The following is a 26304-nucleotide window of genomic DNA, read 5'->3' as shown; positions in this document are numbered from 1 at the left end:
GAGGCTGAAGGTGGTGGAGGGGTCAAGAAGAGAGAATAAGAATTGAAAAAGTGTCTCAGGAAGAGGGAAAATGTGTCTATTAAGAAGACATGTAGGACTGAAAGGCAATACTTAGTGCCAGTTTTAGGCTGGTGACTCTAAATGTAATGTAATCCAGAAGTCTGTGTCACATTTTGAAAAATCAGAAGGTAATAGAATAATGTCACCAAGCCTAATGCCAAGTCAGTTTAATTTCCTCCTACAGTAAGCATGCCTATTATGGTGATAGAAATATGCATACTTAATTTGTAGATTATGGTTAGCTACGTACAAGGAACATTTAAAAAATGACCCATTCTAAAACATGATTGGGAGATTCTATTCATGAACTTAAAGTGCCTCGCCAGGTGTTGTTCAAAAACATAAACTGCTCAGCTAACCCATCATAAAACTTATGTAGTAAGTTTTCTAAATACTTTTAGCTAACACTCTTCTAAATCTAAAAAGATAATATAAAACTGTAAACTTGGAAATTATGGTATTAAACTTTATTGAAATGAAGAGCAGTTTTACAGTGAAAAGTTTCAAAAGAAATAAAATGCAAATAAATAGAACACACAATGTTTTTTCAGTGTTTCTCTTTCATGGCTTTAAAGAAATAAAAATGATGACTAGTTCCAATGTAATCTGCAAACATTCATTTGCTCAAAAAGTATTTACCCAGTATCTGCTAACTAGCACAGTACTATATAACTTGAGTTGGCCAGTTCAGTGTCAGAACATTATATTATAGGCATGCTATAAGCATGACTGAAGCTAATATTAGGATAATGCAATTTTAAATGGAATGAAAGAACTAATATCCTAGTAGGTTAAAGAGAACTAATTTGTGAGACTGACATAAAATGCAGCTGAGGAGAATGTATATATGTTGAAAGAGAGAAAGGCAGACACACACACTAGTCTTTGAGAACAAAGTGCCTAATGGAGAGAGGAAGTTGTGGTGAGAGAGAAAGTGTGTGTGTGGAGAGAGGGAGTTTTGGGGAGTAGATGGTGGAGAGGATGAGATTGACTTGATCATGTTTAAATACCACTAGGAGACACCTGAAAGAAGCAAAGATTCAGGAAAGAAAGTACCTAGTCAATAAAATGGATCTTTGAGAACATGATGGGAGATGGAATCTAAAACACATCTCATTACAACAGAAGGGAAGAATGGGAGTAGAGCATATCCGTTAGTAAGTTTGGTGGCAAAAAAAAAAAAGCGTAGGTGCTATCTAATGAGTTAGTTTTTCCTAGTAAAATAAAAGGCAAGTTCTTTTGCTAAGAATTAAGTGGAAGATGACAAGCTTGTGGGTTTAAGTAAATAATACATGATTTGAAGCAACCAATGTGGAGAATGAGAGAGCCTAATAAGGAAACATAGAATAAGCATCTTCTCCTAGAAACTACCCTACACAATTAATCTAAGTGAGATATCCTTCCTCAGAGCACCCAATGCATCCATTACATGCCTCTCTCTGTTAATGCATCTGCCTCCTCAACTACAATGTTGAGAGCAGGGTAATATCTCATTCACCGTACATCCCCTGCTGGAGTGTACCACATAGTTAATTAAATGAAAGAGCTGGAAAACAAGAAGATCTGTCAAGCTGGGTCACAATGTATGATTGACTTAATTAATGTCTCATGTAGTCCTTCCCAGGGCTTTGAACTTTAAAGGACTAGGACAAAAAATACTAACCAGGGAATGCTAGAATTTCAAGATATAAAAAGGCCACTGAGAGAACGACTTCGAAATAGAATACTGTAACCACAGGCCCTCAAGGCCCAGTTCAACTGACCCCATCTTATCAGCAGATTGATTAAGAATTGTCTTTCAGAAAAATTGCAAAGTCACATAGCCAAAGCATGTACAGAAGAAGAAACCTTGACCTGAAATGACTGCAAAACCAAAGATTCTCCTCCCCAGAGAACCAAAGGACCAGGACACGACTGGAACTTAAAAGTCAGGCTCTTACCAGCAGTGAGGGGTCCCTCATTCAGGAAGATCTGGTTTTAAAATTCCTTCCTCATCTCATCATGTGTTTAGAACACTATCATAAAAGTTTAGAACCTCATCATAAAATTTTAGAACCTCATTGTAAATGTTTAGAACCATGTCATAAATGTTTAGAAGTGCACCAATGAAAACCTGTCCCATCAGCATTTCTGCATGCCAGCCTGTTGTTCTTAGCCTCTTAAATTTCACCCCAAATCCTGAAGCAGGGAGATGGATCTGAGGGCACACGCCCCATCTCCCTGCAGATTGATCTCATAGAATACAGCTGATCTCTTTCCCCAAAGGCTGATGCCATAATTAATTGGCTTTTTATGTGCATCAAGCAAGAGAATCCCAATTTTGTGAAATAACAACACCATTGATGGCTACTTATTGGTCCTTATAAAAGTCATATATTTTCACTGTAAAAAAACTGAGGAAATTATTTTTTTAAGAAAAGATAGCAAACACCTTTAATCTACCATCTAGATCTTTGTTGCCCACTATGGCAGCCACTAGTCACATATGGCTATTGAGTACTTGAAATGTGACTAGTTCATATTGAGATGTCTTAGTAAGCTTTCCAAGACTTAGTATAAAAAAACAAAGGTAAAATACCTTGTACATATTTTTATATTGATTACTTGTTTTATGGAGGTTTTTTTGGTGATGAAGATTGGCCCTGAGCTAACATCTATTGCCAATCTTGCTCTTTGCTTTTTTTTTTTCCTCCTCAAAGCCCCAGTAGATAGTTGTATATCCTAGTTGTAAGTCCTTCTAGTTCTTCTATGTGGGGTGCCGCCTCAGCATGGCTTGATGAACAGTGTGTGTCCATGCCTAGGATCCAAACCAGCAAACCCTGGACCACCGAAGCAGAGCATGCAAACTTAACCACTACATCACCAGGACAGCCCCTGATTACATGTTGAGACGATAATACTTTTAATATATTGTTAAAAGAGGTTCTGATATCAATTTCCAATGTGGTGGTGGGGAGAGGGAATTTTCCCCCTACAACACCAAACAAGCAATTCTCCCTCCCAACACCAGCTGGGTGTCCTACAATTTACCTCAATTCTGACACTATCTACCTGGAGATAGCATCAAATTCCACAGGTTAAGGGCTCAGTCCTACAAGACTGCCCCCTACTTCAGATGCCAATTATAAGTCCAGGTTGTTACCTGTACTTCCGACCAATTGACTATAAATCAGAGGTTCCCAAGAACCCTCCTTGGGTTCGATTAATTTGTTAGAGCAGCTCCCAGAACTCAGGAAACCCATTTACTCACTAGATTACTGATTTATTACAAAGGATATTAAAGGATATGAATCAACAGCTAGATAAAGAGATGCATAGGGCAAAGTATGGGGAAAGGATGCGGAGTTTCCCCACCCTCTCCTAGCATGCCATCCACTCCCCTCTGAATCTCCACATGTTCACTACCCAGAAGCTCTCAGAACCCTGTCCTTTGGGGTTTTATGGAGGCTTCATTATGTAGGCATGATTGATTAAATTATTGACCATTGGTGATTGATTCAACCTCCAGCCCTTCTTTCCTCCCTGGAAGCAGGGAGGAGGGATGGGACTGAAAGTTCTAACCCTCTATTTTTGGTTGGTTCCCCTGGCAACCAGCCTCCATCGTTAGTTGTTTTCCACAAGTTACCTCATTAACATAAACCCAGTTGTGGTGGAAAAGGGCTTGTTATGAATAAGAAGATGCCCATTTCACCGTTATGGCTCAAAAACTATCTCAGGAACTGAAGACAAAAGACTAAATATTGTAACAAAAGATGCTTCCATTGCTCTTATCACTCAGAAAATTCCAAGGATTTTTGGGAGCTGTAATCCAGGAACTGTGGACGAAGACCAAATACATATTTCTTGTTATAAATCACAATATCACAATTTGGTTAAAGAAAATACACCATGAAAATTAATTTGACTTGTATCTTTTTACTTTTTAAAATGTATCTACTAGAAATTTAAAATGACATATGTAACTTACATTGTATTTCTGTTATATCACACTGCTCTAGAGATGATTATCACTTTTAGCATTTTGGCTTATTTCCTCTCTATCTTCTTAGGTCCCCATATGTATCAAATGACTATGATATAAATTAGTAGCCTAAACTTTAGGACCAGTGCCTTTAAAACAAGACTATTATGTGTACGTGAATACTCATTGGGAGCAGTGGGGGAAGACAATGGTTAATCTGATCAACAGTAATTCTAGGGCAGAAAATAGTTGGGGCTCAGACAGGAGAACAGCCAGAATTTTTAGTCGTAAGGACTAAAATTTTGGGGAGAAACATGGAACAGTCATGTGGGTAGCTGTTTCTGGTTTAGAAAAGGCAAATTCAGTTTCACTATTGAACTTCCAATTTTTCTTAACCTCTCCCATTAGATCATAAATCCGTTGGGCACTGCTTTATATCTTCTTGGTCTCATCTCAATTCCAGATACAAGTATGGTGAGCAGTTCTGCACAGATTTCAGCCTCCGTCAGTCTGATCTCACCACCCTCAAGTGTCCTAGGACTTTTCTAGAAACTTCAGCATGAGATGCCTGTGGGAGCCAGATCAGGCTTTACATTTGCACAACCAGGAAGTGCAAACAGGCAATTCACCATAGAGCAACTCTCAACAAATTGGGGAAAGTTTTCTGCTTTAATTTCTTGGGTGGATAATTCTGAGAAGTATTCTATAGGGTTCTTCAGAAACCCCTCTGGGATGGAACATCATTCCCCCAGAGGTGCCAACTCAACTTATCCAGGTCTTGGCTTTTCTTTCTCTATTCTTTTCTTCCTAATCCACTACTTCGGGGCTTACTTCCAGGAAACTATCTCCATAGAAGTCATTGTTTCAGGTTCTACTTTCAGCATAACCAAAGATAAAATCATAGCGTCAACCAGAATCACAGCAGCAGGGTGGAGCCTTGACTTCAAAGGATCCCTTCCAAGTCCATGCTCATGGTAGGCAGCCTCTAAAATGGCCCCGAATGGTCTCAACCTCCTGGAATTCACACACTTGTGTAATTCCCTCCCCTGAGTGTGGACTCGACTTAGTGACTCACTTCTACCCAGTTTAACATAGCCAAGGTAATGAGATGTTGCTTCCAAGATTAGGTCACTTCCAAGGATACAAAAAGACTGTGGCTTCTGTCTTGGACACTGTACTGGGTTGAATATTGTCCCACAAACGTTTATATCCAAGTGGAACTTCAGAATGTGACCTTACTTGGAAAAAGGGTCATTGTCGATGTAATAAGTTAAGATGAAGTTACGCCAGATTAGATGAAGCCTAATCCAATAACTGGTGTCTTTGTAAGATGAAGGAAGTTTGGACATAGACACAATCACGTAGGAGAGAACCTCAGGTGATGACAGAGGCAGAGATTGGAATGATAAGGCTATAAGCTAAGGAATGCCAAGAATTGCTGGCAACCCCTAGAAGGTAGGAAGAGGAAAAGAAGAATTCCTCCTTAGAGCTTTCTAAGACATAGCCCTGACAACACTTTGATTTCAGACTTCTAGCCTCCAGAGCTGTGAGATAAGAAATTCCTGTTGTTTTAAACTACCAAGTTTGAGGTATTTTATTATGGCAGCCCTAGGAAACTAATACAGGCACTTTCTCATTCTGTTGTTTGCTCTCTCTGAAGGAAAAAGCTGCCATATTATCAGTTGACATAAGTAAAGGCTAATGATGATTCTGGCCCAATAGTCACATAAGTGAGCAGATTTTCTAGTCAAGCCTTGAATTGACTACAGCCGTAGCCAACACTTTGATTGAAGCTTTATAAAAGATCTTGAGCCAGAGACATCCAACACAGCTGCACCCAGATTCCTGGCCCACAGAAACTACCAGATATTAAATGTTCATTGTTTTAAGTTGCTAAGTTTGGGGGTAATTTATTTCTCAAACAATAGATAGCTAATTTAATGCTCTACCATGAAAGATAAGAAGAACTACTGGTGGCCTGATATAAAACAAGAGAATAGTGTCTCTCTCTAGTCTTAGGGGAGAGACTAATGCTACAACTCCATTTTAATAACAAAGCCATTCTCATACTTGGGGTAGCTGAAGGAACACATGTAACTATGTGCTCAAATACTTTAAAAAAAAAACCTGGACCAAAAGTCAAAACATATTTGTATTGTGTCTACTAACTGAGGTACTATTTTCTCATTTCAAGGATGTTAAGAAAATTAATTAATTAGAATAGTATTTGAACAGTGATAAACCATGTAATTTTAAGACAAAGGAAAATAATGCCACTCATCCTAGCCAAGTATCCTGAGCCCTGATTGACTTCTTTCAAGTCCTTTCTTAACAGATCTTAAAGTTTAAAGGAACTGTTTAATTCATTTATTTATTTGATAAATAATAATTGAATAATTGCCATCTGCCAGACACACTGGAAATACAATGACAAAGAGAGGAAAATTCCATGCTTCACGGAATTTACATTTTAGTGTAGAAGATAGACAAAAAACAAATATACATTTTCTTGTGTGTTTGTTTGTGGTGTCAGGCAGAAATGATTGTTATAAAGAAAAGTAAAGGAGGATAGCAGAGTCTACCATGCAAGACTGGTGGTCAAAGTACCCTTTCTGAATGACTGACAATAGAGCAGAGACTAGAATGTATAGGGGAGGAAGAAATTTTCCTCTATCCTTCTAGGTTCTTCTGGCTGGTCTAAGAATTAAGTTGACATGAGATAGAATCACAGGAGAAAATCAAACAAAGTTTAATAACATGTATATTTGGGAGAAACCCAGGAAAACTGAGTCACTTCCCAAAATAGCCAAAGGTACCACCTTAAATATCACCTTCAGCTAAAGACATAAGAGGATGTTGGGAGCAGTTATTTGGGACTTCAAAGGGGAGGAAGGCAATTCACATGGAGACGGAAAGACAAATGTTTGGTAAACAAGTGTTTTCCATGCCTCACAGAGACAATGGGACACGGAGAGGACTCTGTTAAAATGGGCTTTGCTAGGTTCCTCTCTGTGTACCACAACTAGTTCATATTACACTGTAGTTATCTATGGTAAGTGCTCCTTCCTGGAACAGGTTTTCTACCTTAAATTCTTAGGGGGAAGTCAAAGTCTTTTCCTGAGTCTTTTGTTATTAAAATTAATCAAGCCAAAGAGACACCTTTTGGGGTGGCAAATTCTGCTCCCCTGCAAATGAAATGAATAGGGGGAAAAAAATCACACGACTTTCTAGGGAAATAGCTTTCCAGGTAGAAAAAGTAGCAAAAGCAAAAATGTGGAGGCAGTAGAATCCATGAGATACTTGAGGGACGGCAAAGTGGCCAAAGCAGTTGGAGAGTTAGAGAAGGAGTAGGAAGATGAGAAGTTATAGAGGTAGTGGCCAAAAAGAAACAGTTTTAATAGGACCTTATGGGATGTAGTAAGAACTTTGAATTTTATTCTAAGTTTGGTGAAAACCCATTGTAAGATTTTAAAACAGGAAATGATACAGTCCAACTTGTAGTTCAAAAGGCTTTCAGTGGCTGCTTTGTGAAGCAACAAACTAGGTGTCAGGGCTGAGTAGGAACAGGAGGTAGGTAGTTAAAAGGATTTGTATTTGTCCAGGTGAGAAAAACAGCTATTTGGACTGCAGTGTTAGTAAGAAATTGTTGAAGTCTGTTGTATTTTGAAGGTAGGGCTGGCAGGATCGAATGTGGTGGGAGGTTTGAGGCCTGAGCAACTGGATGCATGGTGATGCCACTGAGACGGTAACATTCAGAGAAAAACAGGGAGTAGAAATTGGAAAACAAGACTTTGTTTTTAGAATGCTTCATTAGAGAAGATTTTTAGACATCTATGGGGAGTTCTTGATCAGGTAATTGCTTATATCAGACTAGAATTCATTGAAAAGGTTGTAGCTGGAAATATAAATTTTGGAGGATGAGGAAATTAGAGACCAATTCTTGTCACTAAATGCCCAGACAAGTTAATTATTCCGGTTGATATTTAAAGAGAGTAAACTTCAGACTAAGTGAGGTTACTTGATAACTCACAAACAGGAGGCTGAATTGCAGACAGCAGAAGCTTAGGAGGAATAAAAAAATGTTGGGAAGTTATTCTGCTATTATAAATGCTTTCGTGTTTCTTTTCCTAGAATGAGCTCTATTCCACAGTAACCAGAATAGTTGAAAATAATTACTGAATTAGAAACATAATGTCTCTGGAACTATAGAGATTCAGAGAACGGGAGAAGTGGCAAATGACATTCTTTTCAAAAGGGAGCAGATTAGTGTAAAAGAATTGACCAGTGAACTTAAGTTCAGGCAAAATTCTAGAGAATACTAATATGCTATAAAAGTTTTAGATGTGGGAGGTGGGAGGAAGAGAAGAGTCAAGAGGATGTCAAGCTTTTGGACCTGAACAACTGTAAGGATGGCATTGACTAGATGGGGAAGACAGTGGATATAACATGCTTGGAGAAAAAACAGGTTGTGTTTGAGACAGTTATTAGACATCTGAATGGAGATAACCAATAGGCAATTAGACACGTGAGTTTGAATTTCCGGAGAGAGGTGTGGGCTGAAGATAACAATCTGGAAATGACATCATGTAGATGGTATTTAAAACCTTGAGACTGAATGAGATCACCAAGGAAGAGTAACAAGATCTTAGCCCCGGAGTAACCCAACATTAAGAGGTCGAGAAGAAGGTTAGCAACCAGAAAACAAGACTAGCCTGTGAGTAAAAGGCCTGAGAGTAGCAGGAAATCAGGAGTATGCTGTGCCCCGGAAGACAAAGAAGGTGGTTTATGAAGGGTGGGGGGAGATCAACTGTGCCAATGCTATTGAGAAGACATATAAGATGAGAATTCGCCATTAGATTTAGCAACATGGAGACTATAAATGTCCTTGCAAAGAGCAGTTCTAGTGAAATTACGGGGCCAAAGTTTGATTGAAATATGCTTAAGGAATAATGGAAGAAAGGGTGTAGGAGATAGTAATTATACACCAATTTTTTTCAAGAAGTTTTCCTGCAAAGTCTTGGGGAAGCAACTGGTGAACAGAGAGTGAGGCCAAAATAATTTTTTTGGTGTTTGTTTGTTTTAAGATTGAAGAAATAATAAAAAGAAAAGTTGACCATATAAAAAAGGAAGGAAAGAGTTGCTGGAGCAAATTCCTTAAGCAGGTGAGAGAAGATAGGATCTAGTGTGCTCGTGGAGGGACTGGATTTCGATGGGAGCACCTGGACAACAGATAGGAAGGCTGAGTGTGTAGGGGCGGCTGTTGGTGAGTGAGTAGAGGTGGTGGGGAGTTTCTTCAGATGCTTCAATATTCATGAAGGATGTAAGAAGCTAGATCGTCAGTGGAGAACGGGGCTGCATAATGAGGTGCAGAATTGTTGAAGAGAGGAAAAGATGTGAAATATACACCTAGGAGAGTGCAAGAGTGAATGGAGAAGCATAGTATGATGGTGGGGAAGCATTAAGAGTCTGCTGGAGGTTGTGATCATGAATTTGAAGGCAGACCAGTCAGTGTGGTTGTGTATTTTTCTCCAAACATGTTCAACTGCATGGTATAGGAAGAGTAGGTGAAGATTTGGATTCTATCAAGCTTGTGGTGAAAAGTAAGTGTCACAGAGTGATGAAACAAGAAAGAAACACAGAAGTCAGGATATATGCAAAGCAGTGATTACAGTGATTTGTTGTAGTGTTTATTCTGGATACAGCTCTGCCAAAGAGGTATTGGTTAATGGATCAATGTCAACTAAGGGAGATCTTCTAACTGCATTTCACAGGCCTCCGTCTCTCACTCCACCTTGAGAGTTGTATAATAAAAATTATATTAGGACAAACAAATTAGAGTCATGGTTATAAAAATTAAGACCAACAAATATTTATTGAGTATATCCTTATACTGGAATCCATTCCACAAGTACAGTGTAGAAACTGATACAGTTCTGTCAGAAAACTGTTAAATATATTATGTAACAGGAAATAAGTTCAGGTATGAAGATAGGGTCATCATATATGCCATGTCTTTAGTCTGCATTTGAGTGTGTACCATGGGGGAAAGTGGAGACTAAGATTTTATACCAACCAGCATGAGACAGTTGGAGGTACGGTGGTAAAGTTCAGAATTATAGAAATGAAGGCATAATACATTCATTAAGGTAATACCATCAATTTTTTTCTACCCAAAGTAATTCCTTTTTTTCATTTTAGGTATATTGCTATGTTTGCTTGATTTTATTACTATCTTCACTCTTTAATACATCTCTACTGAGCATGTGCTATAAGTAATATATTTTCCTATGTCTTCTGAGGGTTATAAAAATGAATCAGTCATGGTGCCTACTGCCATTAAGCTTACAGTGTAGTTGTTGAAATCAGATCTATTCACACATGTCTAAAAGAACATGGGGAGAGAGTGTAGGTACAAAGAGGTTAAAAAATGGTAAGAAGCCATCTGAAAAGGACATGGCAGTTTCTTAAAAAACTAAACGTGCTTACAATATGACCATTCATGCACTCTAGGCCATTAATCCCAGAGAAATGAACTCTTATGTTTGCACAAAAGCCTACACACAAATGTTATGGTAACTTCATTCATAATAGCCAAAAACTGTAAACAACTCAAATGCCCTTTAATGAGTGAATGGTTAAACAAACTATGGTACATCCAGACCACGGTATGCTATGCAGCAAAGAAAAACCAGAATGAACTACTGATACACACAACTTGGATTGATCTCAGTGAACTATACTGAGTGAAAAAACTAACCTCCAAAGGTTCCATACTGTATGATTCTATTTACGTACCATTCTTGAATTGACAAAATTACAAAGATATAAAACAGGTTAGTGGTCACCAGGGGTTAGAGATGGAAACAGGAGTAGGGAGGGAGCCAAGTGACTGTGGGTAGCATGAGGGATCCTTGTGACCAAACTATTTTGTATCTTGACTGTGGTGGTGTTCACACTAATCCACACATGATAAAATTACATGGAACTAAATACATATACACACACATACACGCACATAATTGCATATTTTTTAACTGGTGAAAGCTGGATAAGTTTGATGGGTTCTCTCAATGTCAACTTCTTGGTTGTGATATTGTACTATAGCTAAGTAAGATTTTACCATTGCAGGAAATTGGATAAAAGATACGCAGGATCTCTCTGTATTATATTTTACAACTGTATTGAATCTATGATTCTTGGAAAATAAAAAGGTTTTTTTTAATTGGTAAGGAATTCCAGAAAAAAGGATGTTATATTCCCTTGAGGAAGTCAAAGAAGGCTTCATGGAGGAGGCATCATTTGAACTAGACTGTAGATCTTGATATAATCCAGTCACTCTATGGTTAATAAGGTTTATCATTTTTAAAAGTGGAAATGAAAAATTAGAATAACAGTCAGAAAACAACTTGATGATATGTTTTGGAATGATCCAAAGAAAATTTCCTTTGTAGGATCAGAACAAGGAACCAGCCCATTTTGTTGGTCTATTTCTTTATTTCAAAAATATTTATTCAACGTATTATGATGAAGTACCAATTGTTCAAAACAAGACTGTAGTTTAATTACAAAAAAGTTATAAAAGTTACCATTTCTAGCTCCTACTATGTTCTAAGAACTATGCTGAGTAAGCACTTTCAAACATTATCTCATTTTAATCCTTACAACAATCATTTGAGGTAAACATTATTATCCCGGTCTTATCAATGAGTATATTGAGGCTTCAAGTGTTTAATTAATTGGCTTAAGTCGCATAGTTAGTGTAAATTCTGGGATTACTTCTTAAAATCAATGTGTAAATGATAATAAAGCTATGTTTTCCGCATAACACAAAAATAAAAGAACGGTTCAACAACATTTATTGAAAGACTATTATATACAAAGCACTTTACTAGATGCTGTGGGGAGGGTCATAGAAGATATAGAAGAGGAACTGCCGCCATCTTGTACAACTTACAAATATTATCTCAGTCACGACTTAGCTTTCTCCAATGAAATGGTTAAAACAGACATGTCCAAGAATGCTGAAACCTTTTATACGTTATCTTTCAAAAGAAGTTGTCATTTAAAAATTATGATACTGTATTATCTATTTCTCTGTGCACGTAAAGGTTGAACTATTGCTCACATTTTCACTGTGACCCAACCTCTATTTCTCAAATCTTTTGTAAAAGAAAAGATCAAAAATATTTCTCTGGGGAATATGATGTCATTGTGAAATTAAACTTCTAAAACTTCTCCTTCGTTTAAATCTCTCCAAGTTTGTCTGCAGAGGAAATTTCTCATATCACGTTATAAATTTTATTTCAGTTTGGAAACTCACCTCCAGAAATATGGAAAACACTAATCATGATGTCAGTTTATATGAATTCATTTTTAAGTGGCTTCACAAAGACAAATTATATTCTTTTGGTTTTACAAGACCCTAATAAAGAATTTCTACTACAGTTCTCATTATTATTTGAAGAGACGAACGTCTTTCTTCCCTATATCGTCCAACAGCTTGCGGGTGCCACCTAGAGGCCAACTGTAGAAAATACTGAAACGGGGGAATCAACTTTTAGTGGAACACAGCGTAATTTAGTTTGAAAGGTACTTAAACCTCTGCTTAAAATTCATCACGTGCCTCAATTTTGTTTTTTCCCAAAAGATTTCATTAAGTGGAACAAAAATAGTTTGTGCCAACTATTTAACACTATCAATTCGTGTCAGTTTTCATATTTTAGCCAAGTGCCTAAATTTTATCAGTTCATACGCCAATATTATTTCGGTGAGTAAAAGTCAAATTTTTCCCACTAATGTTGATTTTCAAAGTGGTTACGGTGCAATACAGAACTTGTATGAGTAACTGTATACAATGAAGAAAGGGTAACGGAAAGATTCAGTGAAATCTCACCATTAACACAGCGTAGGTCATGGCACACCAGTCCTAACTCCATAATGGCCTGGATGGATCACTTGCATGCTGTGTCTTGAACAGCTCAAAAGTAAAAGACCAACACTAAAAGTATGAAGGTGGCTGATATTAGGCCTTTACTCTTCAGTTTTGTATCCAAGCAATTAGCAATTCAGTGCCATACTAGATGTTGCAGGGAGACAGCTTCCAGAATAAATTCCCTACGACGCCTTCCCTATGCTGAGTAAGCACTTTCAAACATTATCTCATTTTAATCCTTACAACAATCATTTGAGGTAAACATTAGAGGCGTCTAGGAGACCCTTGGTCCCATACCGGGAGGGAAACGCCCCCGTGCGGGCGGGGGTGGGGAGTGCAATCTTCTCAAAATGGAGGTCTGAGCTCTAGCTTCATTTGCACGACTACAGCTACACAATAACACCTCGACCTTATTCCCCCAAGGTTTTGCAGTTTGGGAAAGCTTTAAATACAAACACGCAAGCACTTGGTGATAATCCCATTTCATTCATAGTCTGGACTGATTCTCCCTTCATTCCCTCTCATTCAACCACACAAAAATCTTAACACATGAGGTATGTTGATGGTTCTTAAATGAATTTTCGTTCTAGCCCCAGAAAAAAGAATTTGCAATAAATTAATTAGTGACATTTTCCCCATCTTCCCCATCCTTCATGGACTATCATATTATAATGTCAAGCAAATGGATGATTTATTTGTTTTTTACTATATATCGATATCCTCAGCAGTGCAATGTTAAATAAATATTGTTTGCTTTAACTTAGAACAAGTACATTATATAAGTTTGTATAATTATCATAGTCCACAAGAAAATAGAATCTTCCCCACGTTTCTCTCTGTAGTTGTTTGCTGGAAAGGAAAATAAAGCTATTTCTTGGTTTCTCTGTATTTTCTTAACTTAGTTCCCATTCTTTCTCCATCATGAAGTGTTTGGTATTTTACTGTCTGCTTACTTGACCTTTCATAATAAATAGGATCATTTTCCACATTTCATTAAGAAAAAAAAAACCTGATAATTTTCTGTACATTAAAATGTAGTTCTTTCATTTTTATATTTCTTTTCACTCTTTGTCCTGCACCTTGAAAGTAGAAATTTTCTGAGATGAGAGAAGCTGAGGAAATGAAGGAAGGGATCACTTCAGATTGTGTTTACGCATGAGAAATTTATGTCAACAAGCCGAAATTTATGTCAACAAGCCAAAATTTCGAGGACAGAAAACTTCTATGAAACAAATGAATGCAAGTTGGGACAGAATCCATCTGGCAGAAGCAGGATGCTCAGTGTGAAGGAGAGCTAGAAAGGAAGTATATGCATCAAGTAGACAGTTGAGTTAGATCCGTCAGATCTGGGTGACCTGCAAGGCTTCTTCTGCAATTCTATTTCTAAGAATGGCTTATGCACAAAAATGCATTCCATTCTATGGGTTTTTCTCTCTTAGACGCCAGTTTTGGAAGCAATCCAGTCCCGGAAGGCAGCCACGTTAGTATAAACACCAGGCTTATTGGGTTGCCCACATTCGTCTCCCCAGCTCACTATGCCAGCAAGGTACCAGATATCTCTAGCATCTGAACTAACCAGTGGTCCTCCGGAGTCACCCTAAAGGAGAAGGGAGATGTTAGTGATTAATAATTCAGTTCATTACAGAGGAATTTGCTACTTTCCTAATGAGTTTAATGAAAGGGCCATCTTCAAAAGTCTTCAGTGTGCTTAAATGCAGAAGTGATTCCTACTGTCTAAGTCAGTAATTCACATAAAGGAGGAGCTCCACCTCTGGGAAAATTGGCTTAGCCTCAGGGTTCAGCACACTGAGATTAAAGGTTCCATGTCCTTGGAGAACAGTACTCTTAACTTATCTAGTACATCTGACAAAACAACTCTCCTGCTCTTTATCAGTGTGACATAGCTCCCCAAAGAAGGGTGAAGAGTCTATTACTGATAAAAAGCACAAACATTAGAGTCGGACACCCAGGTTTACGTCTCAAGTCTGGCCCTTCCAAGCTGGCTAAGACCTTTAATTTACTTATTTGTAATGCTCCTAATAATACCTACGCCTGATGATAATTTTGAAGATTATGTAAGACAGTGAATGTAAAGTGCTTAGCATAGAGCCTGGCACAAAACAGAACTTAGTAAATACATATACAAAACCACAAATTCTGATTGTTTATGCCTATAAATTCCAGAGGGCTGTTTCTTTATACGGGTCATAAAAAAAGGTACTGGCTGATCTTTTCTCAAAATCTTGGGGTCCACCCATTAAGTGCTGAGCACTCTGTGAAGCTCTTAATTAACATATTATCTCATTAACTTGTGTAATTCTGGCAACAAAACATGGAGTTGGGCTTCATTTTCTCCATTTTAGCAACAAGGAAACCGAAACTCATAGAAATTAGATAATTTGCCTGATGTCACATGCTGTGCAGCGGCAGAATTGAATTTGAATCCAGAGTGATCAAACGCAGAAGACCATGCTTTTTTACCCCTACATTATACTAACTTCTTTGTGAATTTTCTTTTGTCTGTGTAAAAATATTAACTAATAGTAATAATAACTGAATTTAAAATAATGTGTTTGTAATTTTTAAATCAATTAACCAATAAGTATTTACTTACACCCTCAGATGTGATAGGAGATGTAAAAAGAGTGTAAACACATGGGCCTTGCCCTTAAGGAGTGTACAGTCTGGTTATAGAAATAAGATGCACCATATGAAGCTCTTTGAATAACTGAAGCTTTTTTCTTTTTAAAGATTTTATTTTTTTCCCTTTTTCTCCCCAAAGCCCCCAGGTACCTAGTTGTATATTCTTAGTTGTGGGTCCTTCTAGTTGTGCTATGTGGGACACCGCCTCAGCATGGCTCGATGAGCAGTGCCATGTCCGCGCCCAGGATTCAAACCAATGAAACCCTGGGCTGCCTGCAGCGGAGTGCATGAACTTAACCACTCAGCCACGGGGCCGACCCCTAACTGAAGCATTTTGATAATTGAAACCCAAGCCTATATGAAAGTAGTGTAGATAGGATGAAGAAATAGAAGATGCCAGAGACAACGAAGCTTAAATCCATTTAAGAGACAGGAGTGAAAGAGTCTAAAAATAAAGCAATTAAAGGAAAAAGATGGCAGTGTATCTAACAGCCATTATAAGCTGAAAAATAAGGTGAGTCCCTCAAGTATCAAATGGAGAAAGATATGGTCTGTTCTGCTAACACTAGTTAGCTCACACGTGATTGGTGAATAGGGGAGTTACGTCAATATAAAATGGAAGTTATGATGCTTTATATGTGTTTTGTCTTAGGCAAAGAAGCCAGAATAACAGGAGTAGAATTATGCTCTTCAGAAGAAAAGGAAAAAGCTTTCAACTCAGCTAATACACAGGCAGAAGTCTTTGGGGATCTATTTTAAGAAAGAGTTAAATGAGTACCTGTCCAGGACTCCCCCACCAAAGAGGCACAACCTAGCCTCACTTAGTTCTTCGGTTCTGGCACTTTGTACTTTCTCGTCTGCTCAGGGCTAAACTCCCATAGGCATTGTCTCAGCCCCAGCAAGCTGGTATTTTCACTCTATTGTTTCTGTGTATTTTTAACATCCCCTAAATCAGCCACCAGCCACCCTTGTGCATTCTGCCTGCCTACACGGTCCAACTTATTTTTCAAGGTACAATTATTATTATTTCTTGTTCATTCTCTGGTTATAGTGTTGCATAGCTTTTGAAGGGTCTGTTGGTCTGTTTCTAACCCATTTTCCCCGTACATCTTGTTATTCTTAGTGAGTGATTTGGTGATAAACAGAACATAAAAGTTTATTCAGGAATGCACTAACAGAAACTTTTAAAATTAGAAGAATCCAAACCAGGAAGCAACTGTATTGATCAAGATGTGAAGGAATGAAGGAATAGATTAACATGTTAACGGAAGGAATGGAGACAAAAGAGAGAAATCTAGAAGATATGGTAAAGATATTCTAGAACTTAATTGATTACACAGGAAGAAGATACAAGAGTAAAAAAAGACTCTAAGGCTGGTGAAACCCAACAGCATAAGTGAGAAACTTGACAATAGAAAACTAGTTAACATTTCATGATGACTGTTGAGTTTGAGATGGCACATATAAAAATTTTAGTCTTATACTAATGCCTTAAAATATATAAATAGAAATGGTTTTAAAATAGGTGAAAATGTGAGACTAAATATGGACAAGATGTTAATTTTGGAGAGAATAGATTTGGAAGTCATTAAACTGACAGCTGAGTTCAGAGAAAAGATAGCTTCTTGAGTGAATATATAGAGAGCAGAGAAAAATTTCATGTTAGACCTGAGTCTTGAGGGATAACCAGGCTTAGGGAGAGAGAGAGAAAGAGGAACCAAAAGGAGGAACTAGAACTGAGTGCTTAGAGGAGGAGACAGGAAATCAGCATATTTCAGGATCCTAGAATTCAGAGAAGGATCATATTTTAAGAAACAATGGGTGGCCAAATGTCATTGAGGTAGGAAAGACTAGGAGATCTAAGTAAATATTTTTACATATGAGGTTACGGATGATTTTTGAGATGTAAAAAAATGTATGAAGCCAGTCAAGTGACAAAAATTGTGGAGGCTAAACATAAAAGAGAAAAAAAAATGGGTTCTGGGTCCCCTCAATGATAGGAAAGCAGGGTATTGTAATAACAGGGCTCACTTTGATTCCTCTTCTTTATTTCTCCAAATTTGTAAAGGATATTCACCTCTAATACCAACATCAAAATGGCATTGTAATAGGGGACATATTTTCAGATGAAATTATATGACACCTAGGATTTACTTCAAAATATATCTGCAATTTAGGGTGGGGAGGGGAGGGTTAAGGGGATTATGTTAGGGTATATAGGGATGAAATAAGATTGTTGATGAGTTGACAATTGTTGAAGTTGGATGATGAGTATATGGGGGTTCATTATACAGTTATCTCTACTTTGGCATACACTGGAAATTTTCTATAATAAAAACTTAAAAATAAAAGACTAAAGAGGCATACAGCTATAGCTCTGAAACTTGTAGGAGGAAGTTACTGTAAATAGAGGCCAAGATATTTGAATGAAAATAATAAATGATGATCACGAATGTCAAAGCATAAGATGTTTTCAATAGTTTTAGTAAAATTGGAGGCAAGTAGAATGAAAGGGTTTAAGATGAGAGATGTAGAATATCTAAACAATGATTCTATGACTGTCAAAGAAGATAAAAGACAGTTGATTCTCATTATTCACAGTAGTTATGTTCTGAGAAGTTGCTGCAAACACTTAGCGAATACTGAATCATTGTTCCTAGGGGAAACACAATTAGATTTCCATGAGCTTCTGGTCAGATTTTCATCAACTGTTCAACACATAACCACATTTTGTGTGTTTCTGTTTAAAGACATTATTTAATATGTATTATTGGTTCATTAACATTGAAATCACTGCCAACAGTGCTGTAACTCATGTCTGAATGATGCTTATCTAACACACATTTTCTCCATAGAGCACCTCACAGCCTTCTTGCACTTCACTTCAGCACTACACTTAGGTACTACTTGAAACAGCAAAATCACCAATAAAACCCACAAAAATGCGGAAAATGTGGCATTAAATAAACCACAAAAAGGACACAAGTCCTTTTTGGTATGAAAGATGAAACAAGAAAGCCCAGCCTCACGTTTTTTCAACCTCAGGTGAGAGTGTATGCATTTGAGTGACTCATTTTTTGCCACTCTGCTCAGGTTCATGAATGATCAGGAAAGCGTCTTGTATATTGATTTTGGGTTCACAAACAAATTTTAGCAAGTATGTGAATTTGCAAGTACAGAATCTACAAATAATGAGGATCAAATGAATCTTTTACTAAGTTGTTTTTGTTCTGGTAGATTTATTTATGGAATCAACTTGAATTTTCTGTAAAATTTTGTAATGGGACCAATCTCTGTTGTTCCATGTCTTCCTCCACAAACAGTCAGGGCCTCAGAACACAAAAAGAAACACAGTGAAGTAAGTTCAATCTTGAGCATTTGTCAGAAGTGTGAAGAAATGTCAGCTGGGTGAAAGAGTCCAGTGTAGCCTACTGAACAATGCTAAAGTGACCAATCCAGAGGTAAAAGTTGGGAAAGGACTATGGTGCGGCCAGTCGTGGATTAAGGAAAGTGGACCCAAAGACAACAGGTTCACTGCATATGTGAGAGAAAAAGCATGAAAAATTGCAAAAAACAAAAAACAAAACAAAAAAACTTAGAAATGAATGGCATACCACTCTATGGATCCAGATTGGTAAGCATACAGAATAGCATGAAATTTTAAAGACCAATATGGGGCTTAGAGAGCACTAAACAGAAAATCTGTCAAATCACAAAAGAAAAATTATAGGGATGTTTAGGGACATACCCAAGGAATCGGTTATCAACCCCCTCTAAGATTTTATCAGCAAAGTGGATGAAGACATAGAGGTCATAGCTGTCATATCTGGCAAAGGCACAAAGTTGACAGTACTAGCCTATGTACTGGAAAGCAAAATCACAGTTCAAAAAGATGCCTATGCTCTGACTGAGACGGAATAGATTTATTTATTCTTTTTGCTCAAGCCAAATACAGCTTAAAAAAAGAGAAAAAAAAAGGAAAACTCTAAACATTAGAAATAAAATAAATATAAAAAGATTCTAAAAGATATCCTGGACTTGGAGATGAAGAAACCAGCAACCTCGCAACCTGGCAACAGGTGAAGCTAAAAAGAAGGCTCAAGAACAGCTTTCTGAGGGCCAACCTGGTTGCACAGTGGTTAGATCCAGCATGCTCCACTTCAGCAGCCCAGGTTGGTAGGTTTCGATACCGGGTATGAACCTACACTGTTCATCAAGCCATGCTGTAGTGGTGACCCACATACAAAATAGAGGAAGCCTGGCACAGATGTTAGCTCAGGGCCAATCTTCCTTACCACACAAAAAAAGAAAGAATAGCCTTCTCTTTCTAGCCAAAGAACCAGAAAGAGGGCAACCTAGGAAAACAGAAAACTTTCAGACAGCATCTTCTCCACTCCAGCCAAACATAGAAAAACTGTGGCTCTTCCCTAACCCCCAGCAGCAAAGGCCAAGTGAGGAGCTTAGACTTCCACTATTACCAGGCTGTAATGAGGTCCAATCTCCCGCCAGACTGGTGTCAGAGAAGGCTGAGTGGGAAGCCAAACTTTCGTCCTTGCCACGTGGTAACGAAACCCTCCTCATCCTTCCCTGTGGTGATCAGCTGGGGAATAGGGACTACCACCCATTTTAATGAGGCATAACTCTCTCTCCCATAGGGTGATAGCAAAGGAGATCTTGTGGAGAGTCAGGAATGGCACCACTGCCAAGCAGTATTGAGGCCATAGCCCCATGGTCTCAGTGGAGGCCACAAGAGGAGCAATAACAAGGTGTTCCCAGCAGCAACTCTAGTTGCCAGAGTGGCATCAGGGGAGGCCTAGTGGGGAGCCTGAAATTCCACCTCCATCCAGCAGTAATGAGGCACTGATCCCCTGCCAGTTACCAAAAGTGGATGAGTGGGGAAGGAGGTGGCACCTCCCTACCTTCTCCAGTGTCATGTCGGAGGAAGCCTGCTAAAGCAGAAGATTTAAATAAGATCCAGAGACTCGTAACATAATACTCATAATGTCCGGAATACATCTGAAAACCCCTCATCACACCAAGAACTGGGAAAATCTTGACTTGAATGAGAAAGGCAATTAACAGATACCGCTGCTGAGATGACACAGATGTTGGTGTGACCTGACAAGGATTTTAAAGCAGCCATCACAAAAATGTCTTAAAGAGCAATTACAACCATGCTTGAAACAAATGAAAAAAGAAGTTTCAGGAAAGAAATAGCAGATATAAAGAAGACTCAAATTGAAATCTTAGAACTGAAAAATACAATAATCAAAATTAAAAAAAAAAAACTTGCTGGATGGGCTTAACAGAAGAATGGAGATAACAGAATTAAAAATCACTGAACTTGAAAATAGAATGATAGAAATTACCCAATCTAAACAACAGAGAGAAAGGAGTGGAAAAGAAAAAAGGAACAGAACCTCAGGGACCTCTGAAAATTTTTCTACAAAGGGATACTCTAGTCAAAAGCGCTAATAGAGAAATCAAAATGGAATTCTAAAAACAGTTACCACATGATTCTATTTATATAACACTCTAGAAATTACAAAATTTTAGAGATGGAGAAGAGATTACCGATTGCCAGGTGTTAGTGATGAGACAGCGATGGGGGAAGGAAGTGGGTGTTACTATGAAGGTACACCTGTGTGTTGATGAAACAGTTCCCCACTGCAGTGGTGGTTACATGAATCTGCACATGTGACAAAATGCCATAGAACTAGAAGCACACGTTGTATCGATGTCCACTTCCTAGCTTTTATATCATACTATAGTTATGTGATATGTAACCATTGGGGAACACTGGGTGAAGGGTACATGAGACCCCTCTGTACTATCTGCAACTTTCTGCAAATGTATAATTATTTCAAAATAAAAGGTGAAGAAAAAATATGCAGCATGCTAATAGGTCAAATCACTTACCTGGCATGCATCTCTTTTTCCTTGCAAGGAGCCAGCACATAACATTCTAGGAGTTATGGCATTATTGTAAGCTTGAGGCTCATTACAGGTTTTAGTATCTATGAAATCCACCTTTACTTGCCGAAGATGATTTTGACTGTTACCTAAAGGGAAAAAATTGCCTTTATATTTGTAGATATACATATATTCTATAAACCTGAAGAAAGTCTTTCACAACTAGTGGATAAGATGGTGATATAGAATCTTAGGATATATATTTTTTCAGATACAGTAATATTTCGGAAAAGAATTCTTTCCTAACTATTTTCAATGAAAAGTTAGGTGCCTAGGAAAGAACCTCAAGTTCTTTAAGTAATTTCCATTACATTAATAAGCTTAGAAGGCAATTTCAGAAGAGGGGAATGGTGGCTTTATGATTCGCTGGTATTCACAATTTGGTATATTAATAATCCCTAATCTCTTACGTAGTTAATCCCTAGTAAAAAATTCAGGCATATTTACTCTTTCAGACACCTTACCAAGCACCATTACTACAGTAGGAGTGATGCACTTGATAGTAACCTAAGGTGTGAAGGAATTTATGTGTCTTCTAAATGACTTAGTTCACAAGTAAGGCCTGACTTGGCCCAGGTCCACATGACCAACTCACCAACATATTTTGGCATAATGACACCCATTCTTTAAATGTCTCAGAATACCAAACTAGATTACTATGATTTTAGTTTTTCTTGAGATGCTCACCATCACTTTGCAGTGCTCCAAATCCTGTCACAAACATCTCATCACCTGGGTTAAACTTGTGGGATGCATCAGGGAGACAAACTCTGTGCACAGCATTTGTGTAGGGAACAGGGCTAGACAGCTCTGCAACTGAAATATCATAGTCATGTGATGGATATTTGTATTCTTCATGGACAATTATCCTCCGGAGTCCTCGTTGCATTTTCGGAGGCTTTATTGTTACTCCAAAGGAAGCAGTCCATCTGGCTGGGTCCTTATATCTGGGGGGAAAGTATGAAGAAGAAATTTGACTTCACTATGTTATCAATATAATGATTTATGTTAAACTATTTAGTTTGCCAGTGTCAAAATAAGTTTTCTTTTTAAAATTATAGTTTTTATGTATAGAAACAAACTTTCCAATCTGAGAATCAGGATCAGGGGTCAGATGCGGTGGAAATGCCAGAGTGGTGTGTTTCTTAGGATATACATGCCACTCTGCAGGCCAAGTCACCCACTCCAGATCCTAGGGCCTTTTGATATTTGGGGGCATCAGTAACTCCAAGGGACATACGGAAAGCATATCCTGTATAGAATGAGAAAACTAAATGTATTCTATGTGCACCATATCGCCTACCCTAAAACAGGAACATTTGTCTGAAAACCAAAAAGGCGACACAATAATTTAACAAAGCATTACTATTCTGTATGCTGTAGCCAGTCTGCACAGGGTCAAAAGGTCTCCATCCTTGGACTATAACTAGTCAACCTTTTCAGTCGTATAATTTGTTACTACCAAATTTCTTTATATTTAATGCTTTCTTACCATGTGGAATTTCTACATCAGGGTCAAACCTACAATCCATCTAGCCACTTTCTCTGATAAAGACACAGCAGAGAGATATGGCTCTTCTCTTTGATATCAAGCTCAAAGTCCAAAGATGACTTTAAAATTCCTGTTTCCTTTGAGAAATTATTGTGTATTTATCAATGGATGACTTAGCTACATGTACATTGATGCCATTTCCAGACTATAAAACCTCTTATTAAGGTGTAAGAGTTTTCCTTCCTGCCAAGCCCTGGTGCACATTGCTTACCCCCAACTGTTCTCAAGGTTCAGGACTTACACTCTAAAGCAGTGAGCAGCACCCACAAGCCACGTGTCATTAATTAAAGCTGCTCCACAGCGATGGATCCCATCCCATTGAAGGCTGGCTTGCCAAGGCCATTCACCCTCTTCTACCTCTGTCCCACCGACGATCCTGAGACCCTGTTTTGTAGTTTTACTCCTTCGTGTCCCACAGCCTGCCAAAGAGAGATGATGTATTAGTTAGCAGCTGTATTTAAGTATGAAATCGTGTTACTAGATCTCAAATTTCTTCTACATTGTGTTCCAGTGGTATCAAATATTTTCTCCTGTTCTTCCCTTTCCTTAAACTGTTTTGTGTCATTTTTTTAAACTCCTATTCATCTTGTAAGATTTAAATCAGTCATTACCTCCATTGCAATGTCTTCTCTAACAATTCTCCTGCCCCCAAACTGAATTAGTTATGACTTTCTTGACACTTCCATAAGAAAATAATAATATTAATAGTAATATTATTATTATTTGTGTGTGTGTGTGTGAAAAAGATTGTCACTGAGCTAACATCTGTGCCAGTATTCCTCTATTTTATGTGGGATGCCACCTCAGCATGGCTTGACGAGTGGTACTAGGTCCATGCCTGGAATCCGAAACTGCAAACCCCAGGCCACTGAAGCCAAGCACGCAACTTAACCACTATGCCACCAGGCAGGCCCCAATAATATTATTATTAATATAAATAATAATAATAACAATATTCTCCATGTGTGCATATACATATGTATCTCTAGGTATATACATATGTCTCTCTCTCTCTTTATATATATATATATTTATATATATGTCCTTCGACATTGTTTATTACAGGGTTTCTCAACCTTGGTACTATTGACACATTGGTATGGCTAATTGTTTTTGTGGGTGGCCGTCCTGTGCATCATAGGATCCCTGGCCTGTACATACTAGATGCCAGTAGCACCGTCCCACCCCCAACAATGATGATAACCAAAATGCCACAGTGGGGCATGATCCCTTGGGGATCTAAATTGCCCTTGTTTGAGAACGGTTGTTTTAGAATGATGTATTCATGCATTAGTCTCATTTGAGTATGAGCTGCTTTAGACAGGGATTATATCTCATCGATTTTATATCCTTATTGCCCAACACAGAGCTAGCATATAGTAGGTTCCCAGTAAATATTGCTGGCAAGAATATATGCCATTTAAGTAATGGTATTATCCTTTGCTCTGAAGTTTATGAATTAACCAACATTCTGAGCTGACGAGTTGCACATTTCCTTCCATCTTTTAAGAGAAAAGTATTCAGTACTAATTCCATAATTATCGAATGTGTTCTCTAAATCTAAATCTAAATACTCTGCTACAAGGGAAGGGAAATACTAGACTTTTAAAATATGGCTAAAGATATCATTTAGGCCTTCAGTAATTTCATCAATGTATACCCCAACCCTATAATTGCCTGAAATTTCCATAATATGGGATTAATAACATCAAGAAGATTTTATTTATTGTAAAACAACAAGTCTCTAACTCTAGTTGAAAAATACCAATGTACAGATTACTTTTATATCATCTTTAGAAAACTCCTGTAAGAGTTTATAATAGATATCTGCAATCAAAATATTGAAGAGTATTTTTTGCCTCTTCTTTAATAACTGCACAACTCACTTCCACTACACATCCACCAGAGGCACCCATACATCCACTCCAAAGGTCTCCCAAGTTTGTCATTCTTAAGTAATGAAAGGTGCCTCAGAGATAAGATAAGGCACCATAAGCTGTGTACAGATCGATGAACTTTATTCTGACCCTATAATGCCACACAAAGTAAGCCTAAATGATCTAGTGTTAACTTTTTACATTCAAGTGATGCCATTGTAATAAATATATTAAACTTACAGTTGTTCAGAAAGTTGTCCGTTTCTGTATTGTTAATTTCTGAAATATACAGAAAAGGTGAACAGAACAAGGTCAGCACATCAGCATAATGCCTCGAGTACTTCAAATACTAAGGGCTGCTTAATTCCATTATAAGATAGTATCTTTAGGTTGTAAAGCAAGCAACAGTTAATCATAGACATTGTACGTTCATTGCCTTGGGAGAAGGGAGATCTGGACAGTGTTTCTTAAACTTTTGTATGGACAAGAGTCACATAGGGAGCATCTTTATATTGTAAATTCCTGTTTCTTTTCCCAGTAATTTTTATTTAGTATTTTTGTCTTGAATCCCAGGAGTCTAAGTTTTATACCAAGAAATAAGATGCAAGTGGTCTACAGTCTCTTTGGGGGAAATACTGGCCTAAACCATAGTATTCATTCCCCAAATGCAATAATATTTTTATTGACCATTATTTCAGATTATTTTACTAAACTCATAGGCATAGTCCCATTTGTATAACATATCCAAATGGTGTCTCCATAAATTATTGTTCACTCCCATTTAAAAACAATGTTATCCCTTTCTAGGTCTTCTTTCTGCTAAAGTTTTAGCAGGGCAATTTGCCCTCAAATTGTCATTCAACTCTAGCCAATGGTTCCTTAGCTTGTTGACTTCTCATCTATCAGGCCCTAACCCTATGCAAGCACTAAGTCAACCAGCAGATATGTAAAACTCTAAGCATTCAAATTTCCTGACTCAGTATATTTCCAATAACCAAAACTATTCTCTTTGAACATGGCAGGATGAGAGTTCTAAATACAAAAATTTTAATGTTAATTTTTCTTTTAGTATTTAACAGTAATGATTTACTAGAAATCTGTATCCTAGAAAGGCTTCTTTCTGACTTTCTCCATTCAGGTTAATTTTGGGAAAAATGGGAAAAATAAGGAAGAAGTGACCATTTATTCTCAGTAAATATTAAAAACCTCCAGCACTAATCTCTCTGTTTCAATAAGCTGTTCTTCTTTATCTCAAGTTCTTCCTGGAGAAAGTCCTGGCTTTGCATATTGACACTACTGGCAGGGC

The 26304-nt window shown here is 37.7% G+C and overlaps 1 protein-coding gene across 1 annotated transcript in view; it reads right to left on the bottom strand.

The window, feature by feature from the left end:
- Positions 1–11860: 11860 nt before the first annotated feature.
- Positions 11861–26304, bottom strand: part of TMPRSS11E (transmembrane serine protease 11E) — a 41426-nt gene continuing 26982 nt past the window's right edge. The window contains exons 6-10 of the mRNA XM_046656947.1: positions 25239–25277; positions 23363–23540; positions 22257–22516; positions 21516–21658; positions 11861–14550 (exon numbers count right to left, since the gene is read on the bottom strand). Coding sequence (XP_046512903.1) covers positions 14389–14550; positions 21516–21658; positions 22257–22516; positions 23363–23540; positions 25239–25277 — 782 coding nt within the window. The 3' untranslated portion in view covers positions 11861–14388. The remainder of the gene's footprint in view (positions 14551–21515; positions 21659–22256; positions 22517–23362; positions 23541–25238; positions 25278–26304) is intronic.

This window comes from Equus quagga, chromosome 3, assembly GCF_021613505.1.
Source record: "Equus quagga isolate Etosha38 chromosome 3, UCLA_HA_Equagga_1.0, whole genome shotgun sequence".
NCBI lineage: Eukaryota > Metazoa > Chordata > Mammalia > Perissodactyla > Equidae > Equus > Equus quagga.
Note: the sequence above shows the minus strand (reverse complement) of the source record. Positions and strands in the feature narration are given on the sequence as shown.